At 36.4% G+C, this 21983-nt stretch overlaps 2 protein-coding genes across 22 annotated transcripts in view; both read left to right on the top strand.

Moving 5' to 3' along the window:
* Positions 1–705: 705 nt before the first annotated feature.
* Positions 706–2945, top strand: LOC128261710 (mucin-2). Its single transcript, XM_052995510.1, has 4 exons — positions 706–878; positions 941–1974; positions 2030–2149; positions 2228–2945. Exons 1-4 carry the CDS (start codon positions 796–798, stop codon positions 2887–2889), a joined length of 1899 nt encoding a protein of 632 aa, XP_052851470.1. The 5' UTR covers positions 706–795; the 3' UTR covers positions 2890–2945.
* Positions 2946–4243: 1298 nt separating this feature from the next.
* The window catches only part of LOC128263531 (sodium bicarbonate cotransporter 3), a 29396-nt gene continuing 11656 nt past the window's right edge, over positions 4244–21983 (top strand). For 3 of the 21 annotated variants that reach the window (XM_052998643.1, XM_052998639.1, XM_052998633.1), the window contains exons 1-4: positions 9149–9559; positions 17544–17647; positions 19295–19504; positions 21392–21862. In XM_052998643.1, the coding sequence (XP_052854603.1) occupies positions 9483–9559; positions 17544–17647; positions 19295–19504; positions 21392–21862 (862 nt within the window). In that variant the 5' untranslated portion in view covers positions 9149–9482. Of the gene's footprint in view, positions 4892–9145; positions 9560–14677; positions 14998–17543; positions 17648–19294; positions 19505–21391; positions 21863–21983 lie in introns of those variants that run through there. The other 18 variants (XM_052998635.1, XM_052998630.1, XM_052998648.1 and 15 more) reach the window with 12 other exon arrangements.

The raw sequence follows: 21983 nt of genomic DNA, 5'->3' as shown, positions 1-21983 counted from the left end.
AGTAATTAGCATAAAACGGAAACCAGGCAAACGAGACGTGGGATCAAATGATAACAATAATAAAATAAATAAATTAAGTAAATAGAAACTACACGTCTAGAACGAAAGCAGATGAAATAAAGAGACAGTTAATTGCAGATTACCCTTTATTTATTGAAAAATTGTTCAAGTCATAAACAATATTTATGAAAGGAATATTTTTAAATAAATTTTAACTAAATTCTATCATTTAAGATTATATTATATTAATTTGTAAAATGGTATTTAAATTCATTTATTGAAATAAATAAATTCGTTAATGAAAAACTCCATAACTAAATTAGTGTTTTAAAAAACTTGTTTTATAAAATTGTAAATTATTTTTAAGCAGATAATCATTATTGAGATTGAAAACATATTTAAACAAAGAAGTGAGGTCCTATACAATAAAATAAATTTCAAGAACTTACCGTATACATATTTAGCTTAACATCCCTCTCTCATACCCTATATTCCAGACGACGGCAACGAATGAACGTAATGGTAAATAAAAGCCAAAAAATGCCGAGCTCAGCACAGGTCACGTAGAGAACGAAAGTGAAAACAAGACCAGAAAAACTAAGACGCCGCCCAGACGGCTGACAGAAGAGTCTAATGGGAAAGCTGACCGCAAAACTATGATTTCATTTCGGCAGAGGGGTGGGTGGCATAGAACCATGTCTCAATTGGCAGAAAGTGAGAGCGCAGCGTTCTGCAGCCGACAGACTCGAGAACTCAACAAAAGCCAAATGTCGATCGGATTGGGGCAACATTTCCATGGAAACCATCGACCCAAACACTCGAATGATGATGATGATGCTGCTTCTCTGGGTGCTACTTGTTGGACCTTCAGTTTTTGGGTGAGTTACAAAATAAAGCAGTGCAAATGATTTCACAACTAATGTCTTTGATCAACCAATAGCTCGCCTTTGGAAATTCAACTTCTAGATATGATGCTGCAGGAGGCTGAGGGTAATCCCAGCAATGGCCGGGATCAAAGAGATATATCCGTTTTGCCAGCAACTTCTATAGGTTGCGATGAAAGCGGTTCGCCGGAGGACTTTAGCCACCTATTTGAAGATTATGAGGAGAGCAATGAGGAGTGTGTGGAGTTTTTGACACCCTGTGAGCCATCTTTTGCGGAAGGACTACCCATCGAACATCCGTGTTTTGTAAAATTACTGTTGCTGAGAACACCACTGCTCAAGCAAGATCCTTGTGCCAATTTTTCCTTAATAGCAGAAAAACCAATCACCACCATAAAACCTGAGATCAAAAAATGCAGGCCCAAAAATAAAGCAAATAAAAATACAACCGAAAAAGTTTTGCTGGGGCTGCCCAATAATGGCACAGCGAGTTCAACAAATAGTTCACCAATAAATTCAACAACAGAAGCACAACCTGATTCGAAAATTATTAAAATAAGGAAATTAGTTCCCAAATCAACTACCACAACAACAACAACGAGTACCACGACAACTTTGGAAACAACAACTTCAGAAGAAACAACGACTCCAGTAGAAACCACCATCACAGAAGAACCGCCAGCGACGACAACTGAACTGGAAGCCACAACAACACTACCCACCACAACAACAACAAAAACTAGTGCCACAACAACTACTACACAACTACCTTATACCGAAAACCAATTGAAACGTTTGAAAGCCTTAAGAAACAGGAGAAAGAATCAAAAGGGAAACTCTCCAAAAGTCCCTGATCCACCGAAAATAAAACTAGATAATGCCAGTCAGCCCAGCGAGGTTATCCAGGTAATCATGACCACCCAAGCGGCCGAGTTGAGGATGAAACCGGAAGCTAGCACCACCACAACGGTCATGCCGACGACGACTATTTCTACAACCACTTCCGAACCGAAAACCACCACCGAAGAGAGTTGCGAATATGATGTGGAAACCACTAAGGTGCCCGAATTCTCTGGCTGTGAAGATGGAGGTAAGTTGGGCTATGTTTATAAACATTTAAAAAATGTAATTTACTTTTTTCTAAGATTTACCAGCAAATGAAAAATCTGATGACAATGTTGTCACCACCACAGAAGAACCTTGTGAGGACACCGATGAACAAAACACCAATCTGTGTCCCCAGTTTATGCCAGCCCAAGGGAGTTGTAAGTATAACTAAATAAGTTGTTGATTAAATATGATGTTAAAGTAAAGATTTGTCTCCAATGTTCTCCAATATTCAGCAGCACATCAAAGACCTCCTCCTGCATTTCGATTCCGCAAGCCGGTGAAGAACTATGTGGAACCAATTTTGTATGAAGGAAACTTTGCTAAGCCACTTCAACGAACGGCGCCAATAGGACCCCAGCAGAGAGATTACTTTGTGTCCAACAAACAAATAGTTCCCAGGCCAAGACCTAAATACCGGAAACGTATACCGCCCTCAATTTATATGAACAACATTGTGAGGGGCTTGGATTGCAGCGATGAAGTTAGTCAATATCCACCAAGGACTTCTAATCAGCCACAAAGATACTGGGATGTAAGTCCTGTTGACTTTTCTCAAAGAAGTCAGGGCTTGAAAAAAATGAGACCTGAGAAAAATATGAGAAGTTTTGCACCGGTTCCAATTAAAAGACAGCCCTTCTATCCGAGAAGCTCAGAGGAAAATATGGAGAGGCAATTCTTGAGGGAAAGGGATACAGAAACACAATATCGTCACTATCTTGATGAGGAGTTGTCGCAAGAGGAGCGGCTTATGCCACCTGCCACGCCCACACCCAGCTTGGATCCTTGTCAGGAGGAGCACGATCGTACTTTCTATGGTGGAAGACCACTTCGCGCGCAAAAGGAACAGCTAGTAGATTATCCTCAACCACCCATTTCGTCGCACTTTTTCACCTAATTAACCCTTAACCATTATTTAGCCAAGTAGCACACAGAGCACCCAGTAAGCAGTTAAACACCAGAAATAAACAAATGCACCACCAAACAAAAGCCCAAAACCTATCATCAATCAAGTGGAGCCAAGCCTAATAATTAGGGAACCTCTTTGATCTTGAAGGAGGGACGACGTCAGCAATTGAATTATAAAGCAATTGCCTTTCAGTTGGTGGTCAAAGAAGGGGGCGGGTGGGGCATTGCCTGGCGAATGTCCACTTATCAGTCCAAAGACTTGGCTCAATTCACTGGCCGAAAAGGCACGCGCCCGTAATGACAAACCCATCAGCGCCCATGGCTACCTGATGGCCTCGAAAGCCTGTTTTGTGGTGGCCACCCACACACGTCCATCGTGATGGGCTAGTGGGCCTCCTATTGGAATCCTATTTTGCCTTTTATTCTGCCTTTTTTTTTTTTACCTTAAACACTGAAGATAACACTTCTGAAGTCAGGAATAAATTATTAAAGAATCAGATTTTAAAGCTTAGGCAAACTGTGTATAAAATAAAAATGGATCCAAAGCTGGTAAAAAAAATCTTACAAGGTAATTTTACAATTATTATCTTGTTAAAAAGAATGTGCTTTTGACAAACGGAAACCAGTTATAATAACAAATTCAATTTTAAACACACAATTTTAATTTCCTCAGTATTAGAATCGTATTTTGCAAGCTTTTTCCAAAATCACAGCTCTCACATGAATGGATAAAGAGGGAGAAGCTTTTAATTGTTTCGGTTTAACAAGAAACTGTTTTAAAGCTTATCAGAACATAAAAGATATAGAAAATTAAATGATTAACATAATCAATAGATAATTTATAAATTTATTTTACCCCCTTGACAGTTATAAAGGTATGTGCAAAACCAAACCTGTTATTTCGTATTCAATTATAATAGCTCATATGACCTGAGCTAAATATTGTAGGTGAGTGGCTAACATATGACTGTCGGAAAAGCCAAACACGACAAGGGGCCAAATCAAAAAGAGCGCTTTCCGGCCCACAGGAGTTTCCCGGCGAAAATTAAAGACAAAAAACAAATTAGTTTGCCCAAGCCACCGCTTTCCCGCTCGGTTTTTCTCTTAGCCGCGGCGAATTGGCATCCCGCTTGGAGGCTGACATTGTAAATGTCACACACAGGACGCATCAAAGGCGGCGGCGCCCAGAGAAAGAGCGGGAGAAAGTGCGGCGGGAGCGGGCGAAAGTGCGGCGAGAGAGGGAGAAAGTGTGGCGAGAGCGAAAAGCAATCGGCGGTAGAGGGGTGATTTGGAATTCGCCCGCTTGGTGGGTACTGATTTTCAGGTTCTCCTGGCTCTTCGCCCAGTGCGGACGTGTTTTTCTCGCTTTCCTCCGCTTTTCACGCTTAATGCGGCCAAAAACTGCAAAACGGTAAAATCCAAAAAAAAAATTAAATAACAATAAAAAGAAAATAATTAAAAAACCTCTAGCCTAAAAGTGAAACCAAGCCAATTAAACAAACAAAACGAAATCAATTGCCAAACCACCTAAACGAAGAATAAGTGAAAATTTGCTTAACGCTCTAAAAGTGCATTTAAGTCATAAATAACTACGATAATATATATATTTAACATCCAATCTGAAGTTGGTTAAATCTGATATTTATAAAAGCTTGGTGTTTATACCTTGCGCTAATGAGCAAGCCGCTTAGAGTAAATCGATAATGAATTTAAAAATAAATCAATTAATCTCCGTACATTTATACAACCAAACACTGCCAATGTGAGCCCATCTATTTAAAAACGAGAATAACCAACCTGAAGATAGCCGAAAACAATAGTTAACCAGCATTTAAACGGTCTTCAGAGTATTTGCAACTGAAACTGTGACAGTAACCAACGGTAACTGGGTCAGTAGGCAGAGCCAAAGTAACGCCCCTCCTCATCGAGGGCTTTACCACCCTCCACCCACCACTTTCATCCTTCTTCTTCGGCTCCAGCTTTTCAGCGTGGTAAGTAACTTGTTCTTTGCACCCCCTAGTTTTTAGATTCCAGCTATGGATACTCAGCCGTAAGCTTAGAAGGATTTCAAAGCCAATTTGAATTTAAATCGAAATGGAGTGCAGGATATCGTTCGTTGACTGTGATTAGCTCTTGTTAGAATCAGCTTTATTGTGATTCTGTCGAGTGTCAAGGATAAAAACAGGTCAGTAGGTCCCCAAAAGCCAAGCAGCGTTGTTGTGCCCTTACGGGAGATATTTTTTTGGCATTTTGACAGCCTTGCCAATTGGGTGATTGGTGTAAGCCAGAATTAAGCAAAAAAAATATTAAAAAAAATAAAAACTGGAATAAATCAAATGATTTATTAAGCATACAAACAGAAAGAAAAAAACTACTTGTTATAATACTTTAAAACATATACGATTCTAGAATGAAACCTGCAAAGAAAATTTTACTTATTTCTTAATAAATTAATTTTCTAAGCAACATTATGTTTTGGTGTTTCGCCTTATTTTTATTAAAACTTAAAAAAGCTATTCTTTAGCTTCTCCGTATTGCAAAAACATGTGTTAGAACAAATAAAAACAAGGTTTCCACAATTGAAAATGATTGATCTATCTCCAGCAACGCTATCTTCAAATATTGATCAACAAATAGAGAACCCCACCTTTCGAGCCAAAAAAATACAAACAAGCTACTTCGCAAGTGACTCAGGGATTATTCCAGACAACTGAAAGCCATTAAATTAGCCACTTTGCCAGCATCGGGTTGTTCGAGCACACTATTCCAATATTATATAGCCTTCCGTTTAACTACTTTTGTCGACCAACTGAGCAAACAAGTCACTGCCAAAGATGAATCGCCACCGACTGGCAAACCAAACATGTGAGCTAATGACCATTGGCTGGGCCTCTTTCTATATTCCCACCTGTCTGCTGTTTCTGCAACTATTTTACATAATAGCAAGTACAAAAAAAAAAACAAAAAGCTGACAATGTTCTGTAGATTACAAACAAAGGGAATCGAAGGGCAAACGAAAGCCCACAGAACATTGCCGTTAAATAAAAGCCCCAAATGTTGTCACATAATCGAAGAATACCATTCATGGTTGTACCGACATCAACGTCGTTCGTATCTATATCTTGGCATTTCGATAACGCAACCTTCGCGGGAATCGATTAGAATACAAGCGCCACAAGATGCTGCCAGCTAATCCCATTCATTTAGGATCTAAGCCACCTTAAGCCACGGAACCACAGGCTTATAATTAGCACGAGTACGTGGTTCTCGGGTGGCAATGGATACTGAATACTGAACTAAAAACTGAGTGCAGGAATGAGAATAATTACACGCGGGACAGGTATGTCAAGTGACAGCGTGTGTCCTTTAAGTACATCCTGCTGAAGGCTTTTGGGATACGGAAATCCCAGGGAGAAGAAGGAGAAGAGGTAGAGCGTATTATGTTTAATAAAATTTTTCTGGTAAAGGGAGAAGCCAGTGTCATTCTTGACATAAACCAAACCATATTGGTATACCGTCGTCTTTCGGTTGGTTGTTTAAACGGGGGAGTTATATTACGTTGGGTATTGCGGCCTTGATGGATTAATCATTACCATCTACACATTTAGGCTAATATAATAAATGTTCACCCAACGTATATATGTATTTTCTTACCTAGAACTCGTTAAGAATCATGTTCATACTAAAACATAAAAATGCGCGTAACTTTTGTGCTACAAGTCTTGGTCCAAAAGGATAATTAACAAAACTTAATATATTGTTTGGTGTTTTTGTGATAAAGAAAAGTTAACATGTCTACGCAAGAAGTTTATTGTCGACTTCAACAAATTTATCTTGTTTACTTGGTCCTTCACAATGCATGTACAACGTTTCATTGCTAATAAATATACAAACTTATCATCCTACTCATATTCAGTTTTCAGACTGAGGTGAATAAGCACTCGATTGTACTTTGTTTCGTCATATGTCAATGCAATTTACATTTGTTTACCTGCCGACATGAATATGTAAATAAGGTTCAATTGAATTGCCGTATGTCACAGAGGATTTTCGAGCATGTCGAGTTTTATTTGCATTTCTCTTTAAGACCACCTGTTCTCCCCATTGAACATAGAATGTATACAGTTTCATGATGGGCAGTGTTGGGAAGGGCCATAAAAAGCACTAATCGATAGACACACATACATGCATGCTACATTGGCTGGCATCCACCTTCCCGGCAAAAGTCCTTGGCTATATTTAGCAAGTCTCTGTTTTAATGGCCCACAGTTGCTCCTCATAAGGTGCGTTACTGCTACTGTGTTTTATGTCTACAGCGCAAATACAAAATTCTATAGTTGCAAAGAAAATTAAATTCCTAAAGAAAATTTAAAAAAATAAAACATTCTTAGAAATACGGAAAAATATTATTTCTGTTAAGCAATTAAATCTTATTAGTAATGAAACGCTTTTTTGACGCGCTTATGTCGCTGTTCGCCTAAAGTTATCAATGACACTCGACACTGTGGCTTGGAAAATGTTTGAAACGGCAACCTGACCAAGTTCCACACTCATCTGCTATCATCCATTTCGCAATGCTTTTAACGCGACCTTACCCACAAAATGGGTCTCCCCAACCCCCTTTCTATACCCCCTTCTCGTGTGACACTATTAAACCACATAAGCGGGGAAACAAAAATCAATACTGACAACAACAACAACCACATTTTGCTTTCATTTGCTGGTTTTCGCACACACGGCAAAATTGGAAATTTCATTTACACTTGACACGAGTCGTCTTTTTCTCTTTTATCCCATTTTCCACCACCATCAGCCACTATTTTCCGTTTTCGTGTCATTTTCCTCTCATAAGCAGAATACACGTGTTTGGTTACAAAACAGTTAAAGTTTTCCATATCCCATAGGCGCGGGAGATTTTCCACCAAAATGGGAACCAATTTGAATGTGGGGAAAAGTTAAAGGAATGCCTATATTGCGAAAAATGTGAGCGAAGGACAAAAATTCATTGTGTAGGCATAAATGTTTTTCAAACGCTTGAAAAGGTCAGACTGAAAGGGAATAATTTATTATGAACACATTAATGAGCCCTCCATAAATGTAAGACAAGGTCTTAAATTTAATTTTTGTTATCAACATAACAAAAAGCTTTTAAATTCAGGCTTTAAATAAATCAAGGAAATGACTCAGTTTTGAATTATAAATTAAGATACATTAAGAAGGCAAGCTAAATTGGGAGAAGAACTTTATATTACCAGATGTTTCGATTCAAGTTCCCTTTTAAAACTGGAACTCGTTACTCTCCCAAACTTTTAAAATTTTAAAGCAATATTTCACTGAATTTTATATGTCAAGTCGGTAAAAATAAATTAACGACTAACGAGCAAGAATTTAAATTAAATCCTTAAACATCCATACTGATCGATTTTATTTTAAATAAATAATATTTTAAAACAGGTTTAATTAAATAACAAACAAAGATGCAGGTAAAATATTTTATGAATTCTTTATAGATAGATCGACAATATTTCTATTTAATTTTGTAATGTCTTAAGTTTTTATCAATTGTTATTTGCTTACCATTACTACGTTATTTATAAACATAAAAAATATATATATTTTGCAGTTCTCTCAAAAAGCTTGTTTAATCCACAATCCTCCTAAAATACATTTTTAATAACCTTCCTTTTACCATTGAAAGCTTTTTAAAATCACAGTAAATAAACCTTGACATTAAGGTAATTGAATTCGTTAGCAGCCTGTCCTCCCGGGAAGGATATGCATCGATCAGATTTAATTAAATTGAACTGTGGCAAAAACCATAATAGGTCCGCACTCTTTAGTAGTTTTTCCATTCCTTGCTGTCACAGGAAAACCCTTACATATTAACTTGATTCGGTGCGTCGAATGCGAATTTCCACAATTTCCTGGGCCCCGATTTTTCCCGCCCACCACAGCATCTGGCATTCGGTCTAAGCCTGCCATCATCAAACTTGCAACGTGCTCATAATGAGATAATAACAGGAAAAGCCGCAAATGCAAACGTGTTAAGCACACCGCAGAGAAAGAGAAAAGGGCCGAAAGAGAATGCACTCTTTGGCCGGAAAGTGCAGCGAAAAGAGAGACTTATAGAGGGAAATCGGGCGAGCAAGAGTGGAAATTCCGAAGATGCAGCGGAAAAACCTCGAGCTCTGGGCTCTCAACTTCTCGAAAACCAGCCGGCCGGATTAGTCTGCCGCGCGACTCAAACGGTAGCGGATATCTTTAAAAATTCCGGAAAAATATTTTACAGAATTTGACTACACCAAAATACATTCCTGAAAATCTATACATATCCCGAGTGCTGCCTAAATGTTAGTTTTCAATAATCAAGTACAAGGGTTTTGATAAGTCCCCCATAGTTTCGGTTGCTGATTTGCTGTTTTGACTTTCGGTGTCATTAACCCTTTCCCGCTGTGCCGTCTAAATTTGTCTTTGTTTTGCCCAACCCCATCGCCGAAGAATAACAAAAACAAAGGAATTTGACAGGATTTTCGGGTGTAGTTTTCAGAGAGAGGAGACCAAAACGGAAATTAAGGTTCCAGGATGCCGCAGCAGGCGCAGCTGAAACACATCCACGGACATGGTCGATTGCCCAGAGTGATAGCCACTGATAGCAGCAGGTAAATGGGAGGCACATCCTGTTTTTCAATAGCACACCATCGTTTTGGTTAAAGGAGAGTTTTAAACAAGGGAATTTTAATATATACTGAAAGGATTGGCGGCCAACAGGGCGTATGTATGCTCTGCAACAAAGGAACAAAGTCCTTTGTTGATGGTTGCTAGGATGTATTAAAAGTTAATTAAAATTATAAAATAAATGGATTGTTTTGTATAACACAACAAATAGCTCCAAATAAATATTTTTGATTTTATTTATTTGCAACACCAAAATAAAACATTTATCATTAAATGCATATCTAAATCTAGTAAACTAATTTATTCAACAAAAATTCGTAAACCGTCCATATATTTTAATCAAAAAGTTGATATTTGTTATTTATAGACATCGTGCTATGAAATTTAGATATAGATATCAAAAACAAAATCACAATACAAGCCACAATAAAGATCTGTAAAGATTGTAATCGCTAGGAAAATCAACTTAAAGACAGTATTACTGCCCCCAATTAAGCGACAATAGAGAACGGTACTGCCGCAATTTAAATTCCGAATATAATCTCCACACACGCACATCTCGGAGCTATAGATACAATCTACTATCTAAATATCTAATCGCTAAATGGAGTTAGCAAGTTGTGTTTGAATTGTTGGAAGATTCTATGGAGACTGATATCTACTTATCTGTTTACATGGGTAAAATAAGTGTCAAATTAGTTTTTAATTTCAAGGTGCTTTGTCTGAAAGAACTATTTTTGTCAAGCTGCAAATTGCTCTGCAGATACATTTTATACTACTTTAAAAAATATCTTTTAATTAATGCCTGTCCTAACATAAAAGCGAACTTCTGTTGATGCCATTTGGTCTTTCCATTTCTCCATTATGTCTGTTTTAGGTATATTATCATGAAAATAACATTTAACTTGGCAAAAATCAGACATCAAAGGCTGAGGAACTCTGGTATCTGAGTGATGTTTATACTTTCTATTCTGTTTGTTACGGTTTGTTGTTGATGATGTCTTGTCTGTCTTCTTCTAAAGACTGGGTCAACAACATGTCAAGTGCAATGGGTGGGGGTGGAACAGGGCATTAAGGGGTAGGGAATAGGGGGCAGGAGATACTACCACTCCCATCCCATTGTGTCTTTATGTTTGTGGTGCTTGTATATTTTATCTTTGTCTGTTGTGATAAGCGAGGGAGGCGTTCGATAAGCAAACAATATACATACAACAAATAACAAAGAGCAGTGGAGAATCGGGAAGAGAATGTGGAGAGTTGCGACTCTCTTGGGTTCTCTAAAACCGCATGTCTCTCTGACATTTTCCGCTCAGGATTCTCTGTTTTGCTTGCCTCATTCTCGCTTCATTGGGGACATTGATCCCATTTTCCTCAGTCCCAATTTCCCATACCCTCTGAACCCTTTTTTACCACCCAACCCCTCCTCCTTCTTTTATGTATGTCACTTCCGCATGCAGCGGATGTCTCTCAAAATGGCACACGCCATGTTGCCTCTGGTTCCAAATCGCACCTTTGCCCCGCCCCTTTTTTGTTATGCCTCTATGCAGCATTTAACATTTTCCCGACTAATTGCAAATGTCTTTGGCAAATATCACAACTCGTATTTGTGTGTAACAATTTTGTTCAGCAGAGAGAGAAAAGTGTACAAGATATTGGGTTCATTTCAAATTGTGACACTTTCCCCAAAGCCATTCTTCAATAAAGGCTTAAGTTATTTACACAGTTTGTATTTTAAAAACAAATGTCATTCATTACAGTATTATTAAATAAAAACGTTTTTAAGCCACAGCTTTGAATTAATATATTTTATTAATTATATTTATTCTATTGCTGTTATAACACACTTATTCCCATTATTTTTAAACATTTCTTTTTTAAATATTTTTCTTTTCAGACCTTTAAATCTCTCATAACCTTTTTTTCCTGTGTAATATCTTTATAGCTGACTGCAATATCTCACATTACAGTCATCTTTTTCCACACTTCCATGTCCATGGAAGAAAATAAAAACGGAATCAAATGGCCAAGAATGACATCAGACGAAAAAGCAACTAAAGTCGAAGCATTTTCACACGAACCATGGTCATCTGAGAACCCCATTCTTTGCTCCAATTGGATGGGTAGTAAAAAATGGTATGACACTTAAAGGAATAGTAGCCATGGCTAAAGCCAAATGTGAACTGTGAGATATTTATGCCACAATAAATTTATAACTCATTTGACCTTGATTTGTTGGTGGGTTTTTTTTTGGTTAGAGAATGAGCTCATTGAAGGTCAAGAGTGAGTGAAGTCGGAAACGCGAAAGACGGAAAAATAGTCTAGGGGAAAATCATTGAAATTCCATTAAAAAAAAAAAAGAACGGATTTGGGCAGGATTAAGAAGGCATCATGGCTGGGAATAATAAATTATTCAATCTAAATATGCCTAGTTTGATTTTGTTTGTTTATTTGTCAGGTACATTTTGTGGACAAAGCAAATGTATCCACTACGATTGGTATAATATGTATATTCAAGTTTAAATAAACGTTAAAAGTACATATTTTCATTCAAGCGGCTCTTAATTAAAATCTTATATTCATGAATTGCCTAAGCCAACACAAAATTTCTTTACTTTTATCAATTCAAAGATTATAAAAAATTTATTAGGCCGCTAAAAAATTGACTAATGGAAAAAGCTAACAATAATAATAAATATACCAACAAACTAGACGTGCTAAAACCAAATTGTCTTCAAGAAAACAATATTTAAAAACATATTTGAGTGATCATAAAAATCTTGGCGGAAAGGTGTCAACAAAATTTCGTCTGATCATAAACCCATCAAATAAATAAGACTCGACCGTATATTTCTGTACAGGACAAGAATCTTGACTTGGCGATAAGATGTTTTGCCAATTAAAACTGGAACCGAGCACATATCAAGTGGGTTTTGAAGTGGTTAAACTGACGCGTTGGCTGGCTTTCATCGTCGATAAGAATCGTAGTTATCAACAAGAGTTACGTTTATTAAACAATTTAGTTGTCAGGGTGGTTCAAGTGGTTTGCGATAAGAATGAACCCTGAAAAATAGACCAAATCTTGCCCATGACGTTCCACTGACGATGATTAATTCGGTTTTTTTTCAAGTGCAGCCAGAAAAATAAGATAAGATGGAAACGTGTTCCCAAAATTGACGTCAAAATAACCTAGATCAAAGAAATCGTGATTTTGTTATGAAGATTTCCGATCTGAATCAAAGCTGATTACAGCTGGTTTATCTGATTTTTGGCCTTGTCAATAAAACGCATGTTAACTCGAATAGCCTCCCCTGATTCTTGATTCATTCAAAGTTAAGTTATCACGCTAATTGTTATTAATTATGGTTAAGGCTGGAAGATAGATTTATTAATAATGAAATCCGAATCGAATCGGCCAGACTCAGTTTGAGTCAATTAAATTCGGCAGAAATCGCATTCAAACCCTAACAACAGGGCAAACAAAAAACAAAATAATTATTCGGGATGTATTTTGTTTTTTGCGCCACTTGTTTTGACAGTCGAAGGTGGCTGAATCACAGAAGATTATATCAAATTTAAGCAAAAAAGAATATTAAAAAAATCCCCTTTATCAGAGACATCTCTCTCCCAGTATCGCCCCATCCCCATCTCATTCTGCCTTGGCAGTCGGAGAAACCTGAACCTGAACCGATTGCTTCCTACCGGTTCTAACCGGTACGATTCGCCTTGCAGTAGCAGCTGATGCTGTTACCACATTTCCATTCCACTACCAACAAACAAGTCAACAACAACAACAACAACAGCGCCGCATCCACAACAAGTCAATGCAAATTGAATTAAAATAATTTCTAGTTTTACTGGCACGCAAAACGTCTTAATATCGTTTGGTTATTTTCTCAGCATTTTTGGGGATTTGTTTTGATTTCGTGCTTTGTCAAAAACAGTTTAGTTTGATCAGTCACTGTATAAATTTGAATACCTAATTCTGAATTTCTGAGAAGTTAAACAGGGGAGGTGTGTCGTGGGTTTCAAGGCAAAACAAACATTTTTTTGACAAACTCATTTAAAATCCTTTCAAAAACATGCCTAAGCTATTTCATTTCACTTTATGTAAGTAAGAAAAAAATATTTTTTCTGCTTAGCATTTCAAGTTTATGAATAAGGTAAATTAATTGTTACATTTTAAGTCATTATAAGTTCATTAAAAGCTTTTGGACAATGTAAATATTCTAATACTATAATTATGTTTACAAATATTCAAAATAGGCCAGCTGAATTCAAAAATAGTAACTAATTTCCTACATAAATACATTATTAAAAAGTGTTAAAAAGTGGCCCGACTGCCTTTCAAAAAAATCGTTGTGAATTTACTTCCTACTATTTGCTCACAATGAAAAAATTTTTGTTTTGTTTGACACCCAATGCCCCACATTCGTTTTTTTTTTTCAAGGGCTCCATCAAATATCATGTATTTCTGTTGTTGTTCATTTTCGTCATCGAGAAAAGCGAAAAAAAAAAAACAGAAAATAATTATACACATAATAAATTATACATACCATAGCTCACGCACACATGCATAGTCGATGTGGATATTCATTAGGTGACAAAACAAAAGCTGGGCACCTCCACAAAAAAATTCAAAAATATTAACCAAACAGCAAAGAAAACACTTGTTGAGTTCAGTTATTGCCGGTGAGACGCCTGCCAAAACACCGCGATCTAATATATGCCTTTGGTGGCCAGCGGTTCTAACCGGATTTGTGAATATAAATGCTATCGCCGGATCTTGTAACGGACCATTAAAATGCACTTTCGGTTAAGTAAACAAATTTTTTTTTGCTTTTGCCTACTCCCTTGATAACGGACCCCGTCGATAAGAAAGCCCAATGGCTAGACTATCGGCAAACTAAAGAAGGCAAAATTGGCATTTAAAAACACATTTTGTAAGGTTCTCCCACCTGCTCAACCACTGCCTCTCTATCTCTCTCAGTGTTTTTGTTTTTGTTTTTGTTTTTTTCTTTTTTGTTTTTTTGATTTTGTCGACAGCGACGCCGGCAGAATCGGCAGCAGAGGGTTAAGCGAGCGCAGCTGCTTCAGTTTAAAGATCGGCAAAGTTAGTTAGTCTGCAATCGCCGGGACTCGCAGTCGAGTCGTCGGGCTGCGTTTGAAAATATCAAACTAATAAAAGACTCTAACGAATCCGAGATCCGAGCAGATTATAATCAAATAATAAAACGGAACACCACCTCGTTCGCTTTTTATTGTGTCCCAATATTCGTCGGCTATCGCACAATTCGTTTTTCGGTTGATAATCGCGAGGTGCGTGTGTGAAATTATTGTGCAAACAGGAAAAAAAAAGCTCCAGTTTTTCGATCGCTATTCTCGGCGATAAGGTGATGGCCAAAAATAATGAGTACATAGAATTGTAAGTAGCCAGTAATGAATCACTCATCATCAATGAGATTACTGGAAAGTGTCAGAATGCAGGGCTCAAAGGTTATGTCGCACTTTTCAGCAAGGCTTATCACTTGCGTTTCGATTCAGCTCTGAAAACTGTTATTGTTGTGGGTTTATCATCCCTGCACAAGGGCAACCGGAAAAAAGGAGGGAAAGATTAAAATGAAAAATTAATGAAAATCTAGAATTTTATTGAACATTTGCTTAACAATTTCCCCAGACAAATATGTCATTTTTGTTTTTCTGAGCATAAAATGCATATAAATTTAAAAAGAAAACATATAATTTAATTAAATTATTAACACAAAATACAGAATAAGAACTGTTTTTACAAAAACAAACAATGCTAGTATTAATAAGCCAAACAAAGTTTAAGTTTTTAGATGTTGTTCTTGCTAAAAATTTTTTCTTTTTTTTTAGGTCTCGGTTTAGAAGAAGATAAACTTAAAAATAAATTAAATCAGTTACTTAAATAATTACTATGTTCATAGTTTAAGTTTCTGCTAAAAATAATCTACCCTTTCGCCAGTACTTCAAAAATAAATTGTTTAAAGAAAAAAACAAACTGCTATATCAACCAGATAAGCCTTCCTTCGACTTTTAGAGAATTTTTGGGCTCTGGAACCAACCCACTTTGTTTCTTTGCTTTGACACCGAACGACCGTCTAATAAAACAAAGCCAAGTGCTAATTGTCTAGCAATGTTGGTTGTCTTGTTGACACAATATACAACATCGGCTATTAAGTTAATATCGGACCACAAATTAATATTTGTTGTTGTGACTAAGGGGCTGATAAAGCAATCTAAATGCATGAAGACGGGACGGTAGAGGGAAGTACTATATTTGGTAAACCCTGGCTAGACCCAGTTTAGACCGGCGATTGGCAGACAGCCTGGAGCGTCCGTCTTTCCGACTGTCAGTCTTGTCTTGTCTATATATTCAAGCACCATATAGATTATACATTTCACTGGCTGATAAGGAAACGCTCAGCGACAGAGAATCGAGTTGATAGGCCATATAGACATAAACCTTTATGCAATGCAAATTTTTCCACCATAATACTGTCTGATCTTGGAAATAACTAAAATTACCCGGTTTCTGTAAACAACAAAGAAATGTCTTTGCTTCGTTGGATGTCACATATTTAAAATACATTCTCAGTAATATCAATTTATTCGGAGCATTTTTTAAATAGTTTGCATCTATAATTAATTTTTGAAAATTATTAGGTTTGTCCCTGTAATTTCAAAACGTTAAAACGTTAAACCACAACTAACAAAGTCTATAAATATTTAATTATATTTGCACCGCATTCCCAAATTTACAACCTGTGGTTAATAAAATTCTGTGCTTCCAAAATCTCAATTGTAAATGTAGAGTTTATACATTTATAAATCAGGGTTTATAAATCAATTCCTAAATAAAAATTAATTATGTTAATTTATCAGCATACAAACTATATGGTTTTAAGATTTTCCCCTTGCTATCGTGCACGTCGCAGAAATTAATGTGCAATTCCATTACAAAGCAATAATAATAAAAGTTGGGCAATGTTACCTTATTTATATGGCACTTAAGAAACTGAAGCACGTGTATTTATGAAAACGATGCAATGGAGTGCAACGGAAAATATATTAAAAGTGAAATCAACTCACTGTTTAAAGCCCATAAAAATTAAAATTTGCATGAAATGAAAACCCATCCCCAGTTGAATAATTTAGCAACTGGAAAGTGCAACTAAAAATTCTCGGGGCCTTGGTGATAATTTTTCTATGAATAATGTAACTAAACGTCACTGCAACTTTGATAATGACACTCGGTCTGAAATCATTACCATTTTGTTTCGTTAATACTCGTTAAAAGGATTTAAGCTACTTTACACAGTTAAACCAATAAAAGAAAATATATTAAATTAACGGTGTAAACATTAAGAGTTTTCTTTTAGATTCCATTTATATTATTTTGCAATCATTTGTTTGTTTGTAAGTGAATCCGCTTTAATTTAAATTTACTTGTAATCATATCTTGTAACTTATAATGTAAACGCTATATATTTTTGATTTTAAAAGATTAATATTTAATTTATATTTATTTAAATTATTTAAAAGAGTATACTATCGTCCCACCGATAGCCCACACTTTTTGCTTTAATTTATGTCGATTTTTATATGTATTGCTCACTTAAATGAGCGGTTTGTGTTGGTGTTTCTGTTTATATACCAAAAGCGCATTTCAATTAGGCGATTGACAACGCATTTGCAAATGCAGCTCAGGTCCGAGTTAATATTTTACAGGCTTGCCAGTGCAACTAAGGCTGATTTAGGTGAGGTAACCGTAGCAGAGGTCTCAATTAGCGATAGGAAACCTAAAATAAGTATTGCTAAAATGCAGCATTACAACGGGTTATTCAATACAATTTTGTAAGAGAAAAGATTGGTTGTTACTTGACCCCTTTCACCAATTGATTAACTTGAAATAACATATACAGCTTCGCTTTTTGTATCTTTTTGCAGACCTTGGACCATGAACTCCTCCAGCGGCGATGATGAGGCGCCGAAGGATCCGCGCACTGGCGGCGAGGATTTTACGCAACAATTTACAGAGAACGATTTCGAGGGTGAGTCAAGCTCCATTTCTTCTCTTAAAACAGTGTTTCTTAATTGCTCACTAAATACTGATAAGTAAAACCTGAATGAAAAAATATTGGGTCCACGCATTTACCAAAACTAAAGCTGACTTGTAAAACCAGCCAAGTGACAAGTTGATAGACAAACAAGAAATTTGCGTCGTGTTAATTGCAAGTTGACAACTTTTAGCACGCAACCAAAACTAATGCCAAGATGGACACAAAATTCTATACGAAAATCAGATTTAGAGTAGGAAAACTAGATATAACTGGAAATTTAAATTGTGATTGTTCTACAAATTAGTTAATCTATGCATTCAAAAAAATAATTCAAATACTACATAAGCATCATTTTACATATCTTCCGGTTTCGGTCTTTCATAAGCTTTACTTCACTGACTATAACCATTCTCATGCTTAATTAACGTATTTTAATATATTGAAAATAACATTTTAAAGTATCTACTCTAAAATGTAAATTGCATTTGACAATGTATTTTGTTGTCGTCGAACACAACGCCCACCAGTTTAATGTTTTTAAGACCTAATCGCGTGACTTAGCGATAAGTGAAAAAAACAGCTAGAAGATCTGCTCTGTATAATTAATTTAAATTTATGAAAAACTACTGAGGCAAGTACATAGCAGATGATATCACAATTAGTCATTTGACTGAGCGCAAGTTGAACAAAGGCTTTAACAATTGTAACTGGTAAATTGCTCAAAAGCGGGCATCAAATTCAGGGAAATGGTAATTAACATAAATTTATTTGTAGTCACTAAGACGGCAACAAACAAAGTCGGGAATTTGATTAAAACGGGACTGAATCCAAGATTGGGTTTGATTTAGATTCGTAGATGATTCAACATTGCGTTAACGTAATTGTTTGTGGCCTTGTATAGAAAACAAACAAAAGCAAACTGATGGCAGGCAAGGGTTATATATGAGGCTTATCGCCACAATGAACTCAATTTAAATTGAACTATAAGCTGCTGATTGTATACGACAAAAATAGGTTTTAAATAATAAAGACCGAAAGGGAAAAGCTCTATATTTTGATTATCAGAATGTTTAAAATCACATTTAAGTATATAGATAGATAGAAATCTCAAACGAAACCTATTTTTTGTAACGCAATTGTGTTACATGTAGAATGACCACCTTTATTTGCAGTGCTTTCTTTGTTATTAATTATTTTCATTGGGTTGTGAGTAAAATAAATTTAATTTTACCTTACTCGTGTAAATATTACTTTTAAGGAAAGGTACGAAAATTATCCTTTAGAAAAAGGTAAAAATGGTTAGTACAACTTTTAAAGAGTATAATAATTTAAAGTACTGACAACTTAAAATCGTTATTTATGACAATAATAAAACGAAGCACTCAATAAATAACATTTAAATTAAGTGTCATATAATAGAACAAGTTCCAAGGGAATCTAGAGATTTTAGGAACACAACTCATGGCAGCCATAATAAAAGAAAATAAAACTAAAACAGAGCGTTCTTAGCTAATAGAATTATGTAACTCAATTGCAAATAATAAACAATGTCGCACTCAATTTGGACTTTTCCCTGGCACCCCAACCTCTCCTACCCCATCTGCCCCCATCTGACTTTTACCCGCATTTTTCCTGCAGGACATCGGGCCCACACCGTTTATGTGGGCGTCCATGTGCCAGGAGGACGACGCCACTCGCAGAGGCGCCGCAAGCACCACCACAGTGGCCCCGGAGGGGGTGGCACGGGGGCCACGGGCGGAGGTGGCTCCATCGGCGGATCCGGAAGCGTGGGCGGTGGTGCGGGCAAGGACAACATCAGCGAGAAACAACAGGAAGTGGAGCGACCAGGTGCGTCCAGGTTTCCTGCTTTATTCCTTCTGCAGATATTATTGCGATATCTGTGGGGGGTCAAGATGAAATAAAATGCCAGTTAATAGGGCCAATCAGTTTCGGACACACCGAGAATTGTGGTAAATTACAGAAATCTAAAGCGGGGGAAATTTTCACAAATTACATCCCTCTTCTTGAGATATCCCACTCATCAGACGGATAATGAAAATGACAGATGATTGGCTTACAGTTTGCCGTCAACAAGAAGTTTTGATTGTAATGGAAAAGAGCAGACTAATGGATGACATTGAATTAGGATAATGCAATTGTCTTGTGACAAAAATAGAGCCTTTTGTATAGGAAGGTAGTCAATTTTCGCCTTAGATATACTAGGCTTAAGAGTTTTTTACAGCAAAATAACCACATATAATAATTCAACCTATCATAAACTAACGTAAACTAGCTTTAACTCCATAATATCCATTTATATCGTTGTTCATCCGCTTAACTCTGTCATTACCATAACGCTTACAACTTGTTTTAGTGCATATCATATACATATGTAAACTTGCCCAACCTATCCCAACACCGCCATCCAAGCTACTTTGCATACAAAACCCGACCTACCCATCAACATTACAGTAATGCACTGTTTTGTCATTTGATCAATTTATTATAATTTTTACTAAGGATTGTATGATAAAATACCTTAAGTTTAATCTCTGTTTAATATTTACACATAATTTAAGTTTTTTCAGAAAAAAAAAACCGTAAAGTACGATATATTTAATCTTAAAGTTAAATATCTTTTTTCCAAATATGACTTTTATAATTTGTATTCATTAAAAAGCCCAACCAAAGCTGAGATTATCTTAATTTTCACTTTATTTTTGAAAAAAAAAACAAAAATAACATCCACTAATCGTCCTCAGTAGTATAAACAAACATCACACAATCCCAACAAAAACACAGTCAAACTTAAATAGGACTAAACAGGACACATGGTGGGCAATGGTCAGTGGCAAATTCCCAACTCAGATCAGGGCCAAATTATTACGCCAATTAACTTTAGCACGCATACACCAGAGTCCAAGGATACTATGATTGTTATGAAAGGGCGGCAATGTCAGGAAGATGTTGCTGCCAGGTCATAAATGTTGATTAAGCTAATGAAGGTTTGCACAGTAGGAAAATGCTTTACGGAAATTGAGCAGAAAATTGTTAGTAAACTTAAAAAACATTTGTTGAATTATGAATAAATTTAAATAAAGGAATGTTTTTAATTTATGGCCATGTGTGCCATTATAAAATCCACACTGATAAAAAAATGGAAAAGTAAAAACAAATATCTGACTTCTTATTTCAAAATTTGATATTTAATATTTAAATTAAATATAAAATGATAATAATAAAATAAATTGCTTGATTTAATATTAAAATATCTGAATCAATGTGAAAAATACAAGATTTAAAATTGTAAATAATTAAAATGGTTTAAATTTAAATTAAATGTTTGTTTATAAAAATCAAAAAAAAAAAAAAAAAAAGTCAAATAAAAAATTTAAAAAAATGTATACTTTCATATTTAACATAACTCAAATTAAATCGAAAAATATTTAAATTGAGTACAATCAAGTTCATTTTTTTTCTAGAAGTACTATAATCATTTAAGTTTTGGTTTGTTATTTAATAGTCTTTGTAGACGCCTTTGCTTTTTTGTTTGCCTAATGTCTATAACTTTCTTTTTTTAATTACAAAAATATAAAATGCTTTTATTTATTGTAGTTATAGGTAATCCTAAACTTCAACTCTGAAAATTACTATGTTTATTGTTTTTATTGTTAACACATTTTTTTATCGTTTGAAAGACCATATTTTTCTCATACTATACTGTTCAAATTATAGTGACTCCCCCGGCCCAGCGAGTTCAGTTCATACTGGGCGAAGATGTGGACGACGGCACACATGTATCGCATCCCCTGTTCTCCGAAATGGGGATGTTGGTGAAGGAGGGCGACGAGATCGAGTGGAAGGAGACAGCGCGATGGATCAAATTCGAGGAGGATGTGGAGGAGGGTGGCAATCGGTGGTCGAAGCCCCACGTGGCCACCCTCTCGCTTCACTCGCTTTTCGAGCTGCGCCGCCTGCTGGTCAACGGCAGTGTAATGCTGGACATGGAGGCCCACAACCTGGAGGTGATGGCCGATCTGGTCTGCGATCACATGGTCAGCGCGGGAGCCCTGCCACCGGGGGTCAAGGACAAGGTCAAGGACGCCCTCCTGCGCCGCCATCGCCATCAGCACGAGTATGCCAAGAAGACGCGACTGCCGATTATTCGATCGTTGGCCGATATGCGTAATCACTCGTCATCGAAAAGTGAGTATTGGGGCTATCACGACCATCCTTAGGTTCTTCCTAGATCATCTCATTCGTACGATGTGATTCCATCGGCGAGTTTGATGCCATCCATCACTCAGATCAGTTCATTTAGGATCAT

This window comes from Drosophila gunungcola, unplaced genomic scaffold (assembly GCF_025200985.1).
Source record: "Drosophila gunungcola strain Sukarami unplaced genomic scaffold, Dgunungcola_SK_2 000001F, whole genome shotgun sequence".
Taxonomy (NCBI): Eukaryota; Metazoa; Arthropoda; class Insecta; order Diptera; family Drosophilidae; genus Drosophila; species Drosophila gunungcola.
Note: the sequence above shows the minus strand (reverse complement) of the source record. Positions and strands in the feature narration are given on the sequence as shown.

Bases quoted from the DNA above. Each gene is read 5' to 3' on its own strand.
- LOC128261710 (XM_052995510.1), top strand. From the start codon at position 796: ATGGAAACCATCGACCCAAACACTCGAATGATGATGATGATGCTGCTT. The intron at 879-940 runs GTGAGTTACAAA...ATCAACCAATAG, and splicing joins GTTGGACCTTCAGTTTTTGG to CTCGCCTTTGGAAATTCAAC. The intron at 1,975-2,029 runs GTAAGTTGGGCT...CTTTTTTCTAAG, and splicing joins CTCTGGCTGTGAAGATGGAG to ATTTACCAGCAAATGAAAAA.